The 10,815-nt window shown below is 56.6% G+C and overlaps 1 protein-coding gene across 1 annotated transcript in view; it reads right to left on the reverse strand.

Annotated features, from left to right (window-relative positions):
* Positions 1-3,445: 3,445 nt before the first annotated feature.
* TSKS (testis specific serine kinase substrate) overlaps positions 3,446-10,815 on the reverse strand; it is an 8,136-nt gene continuing 766 nt past the window's right edge. The window contains exons 2-10 of the mRNA XM_058673947.1: positions 7,671-7,766; positions 7,432-7,515; positions 7,061-7,144; positions 6,419-6,705; positions 5,623-5,817; positions 5,171-5,344; positions 4,564-4,696; positions 3,773-3,897; positions 3,446-3,626 (exon numbers count right to left, since the gene is read on the reverse strand). Of these exons, the coding sequence (XP_058529930.1) occupies positions 3,470-3,626; positions 3,773-3,897; positions 4,564-4,696; positions 5,171-5,344; positions 5,623-5,817; positions 6,419-6,705; positions 7,061-7,144; positions 7,432-7,515; positions 7,671-7,766 (1,335 nt within the window). The 3' untranslated portion in view covers positions 3,446-3,469. The remainder of the gene's footprint in view (positions 3,627-3,772; positions 3,898-4,563; positions 4,697-5,170; positions 5,345-5,622; positions 5,818-6,418; positions 6,706-7,060; positions 7,145-7,431; positions 7,516-7,670; positions 7,767-10,815) is intronic.

Genomic DNA, 10,815 nt, shown 5'->3' on the forward strand with positions numbered 1-10,815 from the left:
TGCAGGAACCAGGCAATAAAGATGTACGAGCTGGGTGTATGGTGTATGCCACGCTCTTGGGCAGGGTGGGGGTGGCAGAGGGCTGGACCCCTGGGTAGAGGAGCCTCCAGATTCCCTTGCCTGTCAAGCCCCTCCTCCTTCCAGGTTCCCAGGCACCATCCCCAAGTCTGGTGCTAAGAAACCCAATCCTCCAAGGCCAGTCCTGATTGAGCAACTCCGTGGGCTCTCCCCAGCCCACCCTCTTTCACCAGCATTCCTGTTAGCCAGCCCTGGCCATTCCGTCTGTGCGTTCTGCTCCCATGAGTAAGAAGTGATTACACAGTCCCCCCACCCCAGCTGCCACAATGATGCCAGCAAGTCACACAGCCTGTGACACAGCAACTCCACCACAGGAGAGCCATATATTTAATAACCCACCCTAAGAGCCACCCCACCCACCTCCTACCTTCTCAGTTCCACCATAACCCAGAGTTTGATCTCTCACTAAAGATTTTAAACATCACATTCCCTGACCACACCCCCATCAAACACGCTCTCCCTCATTGTTACCATCCCATGAGCCTAACGGCAGTCATTTCAACCTCACATCTCCTGGGACTGTGGTGTGGTTACAGCGCCCCAACCACTCCAGTCCTTGCCAAATCATCTCCCTGCAATACTGGTGCCCTCCCCCCATCGGAGCACCGGTTCAAGTCCTGGGGACCCCACTTCTAATCCAGCTCCCTGCTGCTGCTGGTCTGGATTTGGGGTTCAGGGGTAGAAGTGGATTAACCATGGTGATTTTACTCCACATGCTGATTCCTTGGGGGACCCGGTGACTTGTGAGGCAGTGTTAGGCTCTGCCCCCTAGGGCCTCCCAGAGGAGGAAAGGGGGCCTAGCTTCCTCCTGTGGGCTCTCACCCCTCCCTGGTTGGTCTCCTGTGCTGGTCAGCACCACCAAGCTACAGGTCCTTGCTGTGGCACCCACTTGTCTCATCTGCTTTCACCCAGGGACTTCCTCTGGGTCTCCTACATGGACACAGGGACCAAGGACTTGGACCATCCTCCAGTGCCTTCGCAGGCCATAAGCAGGGAGTTGGTTGGGAAGTGGAGCAGCTGGGACAAGAACTGGCAGCCATATGGGGTGCTGGTGCTGTAGGTAGAGGATGAGTGTGCAGTGCCATGGTGGTAACCTCCCCATTTTATCATCGTTTTGGCTCTTATTCAATGCCATGAATCCATATCTGTACCCCACCTCTCTTCTTCTTTTTTGCTTTTATTTTACTTTTACTTTATTCTTAAAGATTTATTTATTTTTATTGGAAAGGCAGATATATAGAGAGGAGACAATGAGAGGAAAATCTTCTGTACAATGATTCACTCCCCAAGTGGCCACAACGGCTGGAGCTGAGCCAATCCGAAGCCAGGAGCCAGGAGCTTCTTCCAGGTCTCCCATGTGGGTGCAGGGTCCCAAGGCTTTGGGCCGTCCTCAACTGCTTTCCCAGGCTACAGGCAGGGAGCTGGATGGGAAGTGGGGCTGCCAGGATCCCAACCGGTGCCCTTATGGGATCCTGACACGTTCAAGGCAAGGACTTTAACTGCTACGCTATTGCAACCAGGCCCAATTTTATTTTATTGCTTAATAATGATTACGTGGTTGATTAGGGTGGGAAGGACTGAGGTTTAGGGAAGATTGGGTGAACTCAATGCATCCAAATTTCTTATTTCTTCTTGTTGTTCCTAGGGGAAGGGGAGAGACAAAGGGGGAAACCACTCATGACTTTCCAAACATTCCAGTACCCAGGGATGAGGAATTGCCACCTCATATCAACCCAGAGTCTCAATGTGTACATATTCTAAGGGTTCTGTCCAAGTGGCTTGGATAGTTCTGAAATGCTGCGGTTTTTACCTGCCAGTGTCCATTGGCTCCATTTAGCGAGATTTTTTTGCTGTCACCGGTTGTTTGGGGTAGTTGTCCAGCTTGTTCTAGTCTCCTTCTGCTACAGCACCAAATGTGCGGCCATATTCTCCTTGTACAACAGGGCCTGTGTCCACTGCTCCACCTTTTTCACTAAGTAGGACATGTTCTTGCAGGCAAGCCTAAGGGTCTGTGCTAGGTGTCCCAAGCATCACCGGATTTCCCACCCCTGGGGCTCCCAAACCCAGCACCCACCTAGTAGGCGGGCCCTGAGGCCTGGGCCAGGCAACCCAAGTTCCACCAGATTCTCCACCCCTGACATCCACCCGAGCTCCATTCAATCCCCCACCTCACTTCTTAACCCAGGTCTGCCTGCCAGTTCTGGGCTTGTTTGCCGTCCAAGGATCTGGCCCATGTCCCTCAGGCGGAGGGGGAGGCCACAGGGCTGCTCCCCCAACCGCATGCTTCAGGGAGCTTGTGCAGAAGTGTGCTTAGCTCCTGCCTCAAAGACCTTCCTTGGAGGCAGTTTCCATCTGTGACCTCAGTCGCTGGCATCTGACATCACTTCCTCCCTTTGTCCTCTTAGCCTAAGGGCAATGGTGCTTCCTGTGTTTGCTAACTCTTGGCTCCCTCATTGTCTTTGTCTCTCTTGGGGCTCCAGTCCCCCACATAGCCAACCCCCTGCCTCTGATCTGATGGCAGATGTTCTGGGGACCATGGTTGCTGTCTCTCTGTTGGGTCCTGCAGTTCCTGGGGCCAGGAGCACAGCCGCTCCAGCCGGGGCCCTGGTGGTCTGATTGTCTGTGCAGGTAGAAGGTGAGATCGCAGTTACCTGAGGCATGCGGTGGGTGGCACTGTTTCTCTAAATCATCACCTTTGCCCAGCCCTCCATTTCTTACAATTATTGAAATGGCAGATTTATAGAGCAAGAAGGAGAAGGAGATCTTCATTTGTTATTTCATCCCTTAAATGGCTACAACTCCCAGGGCTGAGCTCCAGGAGCCCCAAACTTCATCTGAATCTCCCATGTGGGTGCAGGGACCCAAGGCCTTGGGCCGTCTTCTGCTGCTTTCCCAGGTACATTAGCAGGGAGCTGGATCCTAAGTGGAGCAGCCTGTATGGCTTGTGTGCAGGGCTTAGCCAACAGTTGCTACACAAACAGCTCCCATAGGAGATGCCAGCATTTGCAAAGCAAGGATTATAGGCAGTGAGCTTTGTGCCAGGACCCCCCTTTTACTTTCATTGTAAGGCAAACTTCCTTTTTTTTTTTTAATTTTATTTGTGTTGCACTCATCGTTTGAGGATCATTTCACTGGTATTTTTTGGTGTACCTGCATTCTGTGGCCCATCGCATGAGGCCAGGTGTGGAATCTTCCCCCTGTGGCGTCACCTCAAGGTTTGGGGATGAAGGAGGCTCAGCCTGTGCCATAGCTGTGAGTGCTTGCCTGGGAAGCCCCGCTGGCCAGCATTGAAATGAACCCTGCTGGGCCCCCCAAGTGAGCACAGAGCCCGGAGCAGCCCCCACTAGATGCCAAAAAGGAGACAGAATTCATGCCAGCATGAGGGGCTATTTTACTGCTCAGGGGCTGGGCCCCCACGTTTTGGGGGAGTCCCCCCAGTACTTCCTCCCCCCATTGTCCCCGTGGGCCCCTCAAGTGGCAGGTTGCTGATCTGATCGTGTAGAGAACACATCTTCAGGTGTAGATAGTCCAGAGTGGCCACCTTCTCCCTGAAACGACAGCGGTGGGCAGCTGGCACCCCAGGGCACGGGGTGGAGGGCAGGGTGGGATGGGGGTGGGACAGGAGGGTGGGGCCAGGGGACCACACCCTTTCCCCCAAGGCCTCACCCTCCTCCCACGCCCTCAGCCTCCTCACTCCGGCTTCATCTTGTCCGTTAGCAGCAGGTTCTTGGCCCGCATGGCCTCGTCTTGGGCCAGCCGAAGGGTGGAGCTCAGGGCCTCGGCCCTGACGTGCTTGGCCAAGGCTTGGCGCTCCAGCTCCTGGGGAGGGGAGTGCAGGCACCGCTGGGCTTGCTGGACTGGGCTGGGGGGGGAGGGGGAGCTGGGTCGCGGAGGGCAAGGGGCAGAGTCCCATGGGGCCCACATCCCTTCCCTCCCGTCCTCCGGAGTTTCTCAGGATGCTTCAAGCCTGAGACTGACCAGCAGCCCCACCACACTCTGGCTTCCCATGTACCACTGTGAATGCATGCCAACCTTCCCAAAAAGCACAGGCCTTGGTCCTAGCAAGTGCTATGTCACATCCATTACCCCCTATGGACTGTCCTGCATATTGTGTCCGCGGCCCCCCGTGCTGGCGCTACCCCACATTTCCTAAGCCACTGCCCCTATCCCCCCATCTCAGTATCCTGACCAGCATCTTATCAAGGGCAATGTTAGTGCCTGGGTTGTCCCCAGGCCCCAAGTCCTTGCTTCTGTATGCAATCAGGTCTTGTCCATCCCACCTACCACAATCCCATCATGCACTAGGCTCATATCCCACAGTCCCTTGGTAACTATTGGCCTCTGACTGTGCCTCCCCTTTCTGTACCCAGTCCTCTCCCAACGCAAACTGCTTGCTGCCCAGCCCTGCCCTGCTTGTGCTAGGGGCTCCTCCCGCCCCGCCCCTTGTCCTGACAGAGCAGGAGGGTGGCTCCTGGTCCCTGGTACCAGAATCTTCTTGTGCAACCTCTGGCAACTAGGGCAGGCCGGAGCCAGACCCCTCTGCTTCACTTCATCCACCAGCGGCATCAATGCACGCTCCAGCAGCTGCTGCAGGGACTCCGTGGACAGTTGCCCCTGGCTGTGGGAGGGGTGGGAGAAGATGCAGGAGGCCCCACGCTGTCCAGCCCGTACCCAGCAAGGATCCCATCCCAGGTCGTCCCAGCAGGCTCTGCAATGTCCCCTCCCCCAGGGCTAAGGGGTACCAGGCATTTCCCACCAGGTACTACTTCAGCCTGACCTCGAGCTGTATTAGGAATGACCCCTACTGCGTTCCCACAATGAACCCAGCATGGCAGCCTTGGCCTCCAAAGCACTCCAAGCTCTCACTCTCTTCTCCATGCCTCCCACCAAGTACTACACTGCAGCCTTCCCAGAACACCTTGCGTGGTGCTGCCTACGGGACCCCCTCCTTCTTGGGCTCCTGTGATGATGGCGGGCCTGGCCACTCCCACAATCACCTACACCCACCATTCACCTAGACCCCATTTCTTCTCACACTCAGTCCTCCTGTCCTGGCCCAGAATACACCCAGAGGCAGCCCCCACACTCTCACCTGGCACAACGGGCACAGGAGCCTTGGGGAGACCGATCCAAGTTCATGGACAGGTCAGACCCCCTTCGAGAGTTTTGCAATTGCCGCCCCAGCTCCTCTAGAATCGGTTTCACTGGGCCTAGCCCCTCCAGTTCGCTCCTCAGCGAAGCCACAGACACTGCTGACCGCTCCATCCTGAGGCGTGAGAGCAACCAGTGCTGCCTGAGAAGTCACCTTTTGGACAGTAGGGCCTGGGCAAGTCTCCACGCATTACCTGCCCAGAGCCCGGCTCTCCCAGCCTGCCCCCTCTCCTGACCCGCCTCTCCCTGTCTGCACCCCTTGGATGGCGCCCCTCTTCCTGTTCTTGGGAGCTCCTCTATTCCCTCTGGCACACTTGATTAGCCAAGCTCGGCTCCGCTCTCTTTCCTGGGCCTTCCCAAAGCCTCACCCCATGCACCTGCCCAGGTCCTTACATGGTGCATAGTTCGTCCGCACGGCCCCGCAGCTCCTGCAGGCCCCGCGCAGTCTGTGCCTGCTCACGCTGTGCCCGCTCCCACTGGCCCAGGAAGCCGTCGAGCCTGCCGCCCAGGCCCCCGAGCAGCCGCAGGGCCTCCTGCACCGCCCCCTCCTCCTGATGCCACCGGGCAGTCAGCGAAGACACTTCCCTCCTAGAGGGCCAGACAAGTGGTGCGAGTGGAAGCCAGGTTTGGACATGACCTTAATGTTCACCCCCACCCCCGTGGCCATATCCACGGCTCCCATGCCACCTGACACCAACTTTCCTATCCCCGCATTGCTTTACACTAGATTTTGTCCTCCAGGATCCTGTGTTTGCCCGGCCCCACCTCTGCTCCCCCACGCAAGGCCTCGCCAAGGCATGACAAACCCCAAGCTTACCCTACTAGCCCTGGGTCCGTCCTCGAGCCCCGCCCACCTCAGCTCCTTGTGGCCCCACCTCTTGGGTTTCCCTCACAGCTGATCTAGAAGCCTGGTGCATCTCCTTTGGGCAGCACCCTTGCTGGCTTCACTTCTATGGTCACTCGGGTCCCGCCCTCCCGCCTCGAGGCCCCGCCCATTTCTCCACGCACCCAGCCCTGCTGGAGGCTCCTCCCCCTACGTCACTCAAGTCCCATCTCCAGTTCCGCCCAACAGCTCCCCTAGGCCCCGCCCATCTCCCCTTGCGTCCCGCCCACCGCCCGGTAGCACCGCCCACCCTCCCCGAGGCCACGCCCCGTTCCTGGCAGCTGGCTGCAGCTTGCTCCCGCTCACCTCAGCTCTTCGAGGCCCGTGGAGACCTTCTGTAACTCCTGCTCGCTCCCGTAAAGGCTGTCCCCTCCTCGGGGTCCCAGGCCCCAGCCTCCGGGGAGCAGGCCACGCAGCCTGGGGAGCTCGTCTGGGCTCCCGGGCGGGCCCGAGCAGCCCTGGGGCGGCGGCGTGAGGCCCAGGCCGTGTCGGGAGAGGCCAGCTTCCAGCTTCTGCTCCAGCTCCTGCAGCTCGGCCTCCTGCCTCCGGGGCGTCTCGTCCTGCAGTTGCTGCTGGAGGTAGCGCAGCTTCTCCTTGGCAGGGAGGAGGGAGTGGGGACACTGCGGCCAGCCCTGGCCCCAGCAGCCCCCACAGGGGAAAAGGGGGGTGGGCACCCCGATGGTGGAGAGGGTAGGCCCCGTGGAGGTCCAGTTGGCACTTCCTCTACCTGTCACCGTCCCGCCCTCCACCCCAGCCTGCGTCCTCCTAGGGGTACTAGTGGCCCAGCCACAGCGGGTCTGGGATGTGGACATGGCTGCAGCCCTGCTAAGTCTGGCCATGAGCCGGAAAAGGAGCCACGGCTGGACAGGAAGCCTCAAGGAGCTTGTACTTCAGGGTCCCACCTCCCCCAGATCCTGACACACACCTTCCCATCCCCGACCCCCTTACCTCTAGCAGGGCAGAGTTCTGCTTCAAGACGTTGGTTTTAATTTCAGCATCTTCCACCGATCGGGTCACCTTCCGGCAGTTCTCCTGGGTCAGGAAACCAAGACGGCGGCCCTGCCTTCCCATTCCAGTTCTGCCCTGCTACCCCTTCCCCTCATCTTCAGCTCCATACAACCCCAGGACACCGGCTGCTCCTCAGCCAGACCCGAACATGTCCACCACTCCCTTCCTCTCCACATCCCCCACCCACAGTCCTGCCCCCGACACCGCTCACCTTGAGCTGACCACAGTACCCCCAGTCCTGCCCGTGACCCCTGTCCTGCTCCCCTTGAGCTGACCGCAGTACCCCCAGTCCTGTCCCCCACACCGCTCACCTTGAGCTGAGTGCAGTACCCTTCTAGCTCTTCTGCCTCCTGCCGCCTTCTTTCCAGGTTCTCACTCAGCACGGAGCACTCACTCTGGGGTGGCCAGGGAGCAGGGCTTCACTCAGCCACTAGTGGGGGGTGCAGCCCATGGCAGGAGGGTCCCTCCCTGTTTGAGCCTCTAGCTCCCCAACAGCAGGCTGTGTGGGCGTGTCGGGTTGGAGGCTGTGAGAAGAGGAGGGGCCCAGTACCTGCAGGCTCTGCACGTGCTGATTAACCCTCGTGGTTTTTTCCTTCAAGCTGGTGATGGAGTCTTTGGCTCGGACCAGTCCACTGTTGACCCCACTCTAGGGAAGGGTGGAAGACGGGGGGGGGGTGTTCAGAGTGTGTGTGCCAGCAAAAACTTCAACCCACCCCTCCAGAGGTGAATGTTCTAGAATAGGTAAACTGTGCCCACTCCTGCATTTTGCTGGGAGGCTCTGGGCCAGGAACTGCAGCTCTTTGGTTTTGAATGTTCCTGGTGGATAAACCCGGTGACTGGGCTACATTTATTCATTGGGGTGCTGGGAGAAGGATCAGTGGGATCTAGGAGGAAGTAGGAGAAGAGGGATGGAGGGACCAGTCACGTGCCTCTCCTCGCGTGATTGATTGGCCAGCTTTGCAAGAAAGGCAGTTAAGTGGCAGACAGGTAACATTAGTTGTGCTTCCTCTGCCTGCCAGCTCACTCTGCAACAGCTGAAGCTGAGCCAATCAGAAGCCCTAAAGGGCTTGGTGAGTCCCAAAGTGTGGTCCATAATGGATGCCTTCCCCTGGCATCCTCTTCGCCTGGCACATGCCCAACTGCTCAGAGATGACATTCTTCAGACTCCCTTGCAGCTAGGTCAGGTCCTGAGACTTAAGTCCTATTTCAGGGAATGCATGAAAATAAGATAGCTGATTTCTGAGTCATTCCTGAAGGCTGAAAGCGTCTCCCCTTCTGTGTGCCCCCTGGCGTGGGCATCAGGAGACACGGGGCCTGACACAGAAGGAACTTGGATTCTGCTTTCCTCCTGTGGAGACTGACCAGTGAGACTTAAAATCCTCCATTCTGTTTCAGCTACAACACTCTTTCTGTTGCACGTTTACACCTTCACAGGTGCAAGTCAGTTATTCTTTCTTTTTTCTTTGCTTTTTTTCTTTTCAGTTATTATCTTTCTCTCCACACCTCTCTGTATATCTGCCTCTCCTCCTCTCTGTAAATGTGCCTTCCCAATAAAAAATAAAGCTTTAAATAAAAGAAAGAAAAATACAACCTAATATCCTGTATGAACAGAGCTGCAGAAATATTCTACCAGATCTTAGCTAACGGTGTCCAGTGGCCCATGAAGTGGAGTGTGTACCATGTGCAAGTGGGATTTGTCTCAGGAATTCAAGGTTGGTTCAACAGAGGAACCTTAATCTATGCAACATGGCATAGAACAGAATAAAGGGAAAAACTCATGATCATGTCCACAGAGAAAAAGCATTTTATAATATCCAACACATGCTTCTGATAAAAAAAAAAGTCACCGCAAACTAGGACTAGGAAAGAACTTGTTCATCTTGACCAAGGAGAGCTATGAAGTTCCAGAAAATGAAAACACACTGTTAAAATAAATCCATTGGGGGGTCCCTGGTGCAGGGCTAGCTTGCTCCTTGGGACCCCACCGTTCCCTGTCTCAGGGTGCCCGTGTTGGAGTTTCATCTGTTCCATTTCCCATCTGGCTTCCTGCTAACGCACACCCTGGGAGGTTAGCAGGTGGGGCTCAAGTAATTGGTCCCTGCCTCCCATGTGGGAGACCCGGATTAGGTTGTTGGCTCCCAAACTCCGGCCTGGCCCCACCCTGGAGAGCCATGGTGTGGCAGCCATCAGCCACAGACCTGATGCCTAGGGCTGCGCGTACAGGCTCAGCTCACTGCATCCCCATTAGACAGTATCCCCACTAGAATCCTCATTACATCTTCCTGAAACCACCCCTCTCCCCAAGCCAGGACCAGACTGCAATGCCAAGCCAGGTTGGTCAGTTTCCATCTTGGGGATGCTTTAATCAACAGCACTACCTCACCACTGCATAAAAGTACCCCCATCTGCCGACAGCCTGGAAGGTCTTGGGATTGTGGCCAGCAGCTCCTGGGGTCAGCTCTTGCGTCCCATTTCAGAGCCCCATGGGCCTCAGGGAAATCTGCTCTCTATTTCCCTACTGGTAATATGGGAATACAAAATCCCTTTCACAGGGTGGCCATTGGTGTGGACATGACCTTGCCCAGAAAGATCAGGACTCAAACATCTAGAAAAAGGACCCCCAGACAGGAGTCTGGGCTTCAGGGATGCTGGCTGGAGGAGGTGACAGGCTACTGTGGCCAGCTCTGGATGGCCCTGTCCCCACCTGCCCACTCACAGACTGTCTACAGGTAGAGACTCGGGCAATGGCAGCACCTTGCTTGGCTGCTGATGAGAAAGGAGCAGTGATTCCATGCCAGTGTAGTGATCCCTGTCATGTCATCACCAATGGGGGCAGCAAAACTGCATCTCCAGGCCAGGGGCCTCAGAAAGACTTGGTGGCAGCTGGGAAGGCCCTGAGCAGGCAGCCAAAGTCACCGCCACCCATCCATGACATTGACTCACTGTGCCTCTCCTGAGGGCCATGCCACCTTCTCCCTTGACCCCTGGGTTTCTATAGATGTCACAGCAGATAAGAACTGAAGCTGTGTGCTTTCCAGGGGCCTAGGGACCTCCCTTCTATATGGGATTCTTCCCTCTCAGCCAGGGTACCCTGGCCCCCCTTCTCTCTCTGGGTCTCTGTCCTCTCTGTCTCTGGGTCTCTGTTCTGTCTGTCTCTGGGTCTCTGTCCTCTCTCTGCCTTTCTCCAAGGCTTCTCAGATCCTGGCTGCAGCTCCCGTTCTTGCTGTTCCCCAATCACTGTGGCCATTATTATTATTATTATTACTATTATTATTATTATTATTATTTTGCCTTCTCCATCCCACTGAAGGGGTCCTGGATCATCTTAGAGGCTGCCACAGGCTGCAGCCTCACGTCAAGCTCATGGCTGTGCTGGCCTTGATCTGGCTGCCCAGGGCCTTTTCTCAGGTAGCACCATCTGCTGGGAACGTGACTCAGAAATAGCTGGCGCAGGAGGCAGGCAGCTGCAAGTGTCATTGCTGCTGCTGCCAGTGCCAGGAACCCAGTATTGCTTGGGCTGGGAGAGGAGCTGTCTCCCGGGCCCTGTGTGTGCTGCCATCCCCTACTTCCACCTCCTCCTCCAGCACCCCACCTCTGGCCTCAGTCTGTCCCTCCCACACACCCTCTTTCCAGCCCCCTGGGGTGTCTCCCAGAAAGAGCAGGCTTCTACTGGACACCCCAGTCTTTTCCAGACC

Source organism: Ochotona princeps, chromosome 16 (assembly GCF_030435755.1).
Source record: "Ochotona princeps isolate mOchPri1 chromosome 16, mOchPri1.hap1, whole genome shotgun sequence".
In the NCBI taxonomy this organism is placed as follows: Eukaryota; Metazoa; Chordata; class Mammalia; order Lagomorpha; family Ochotonidae; genus Ochotona; species Ochotona princeps.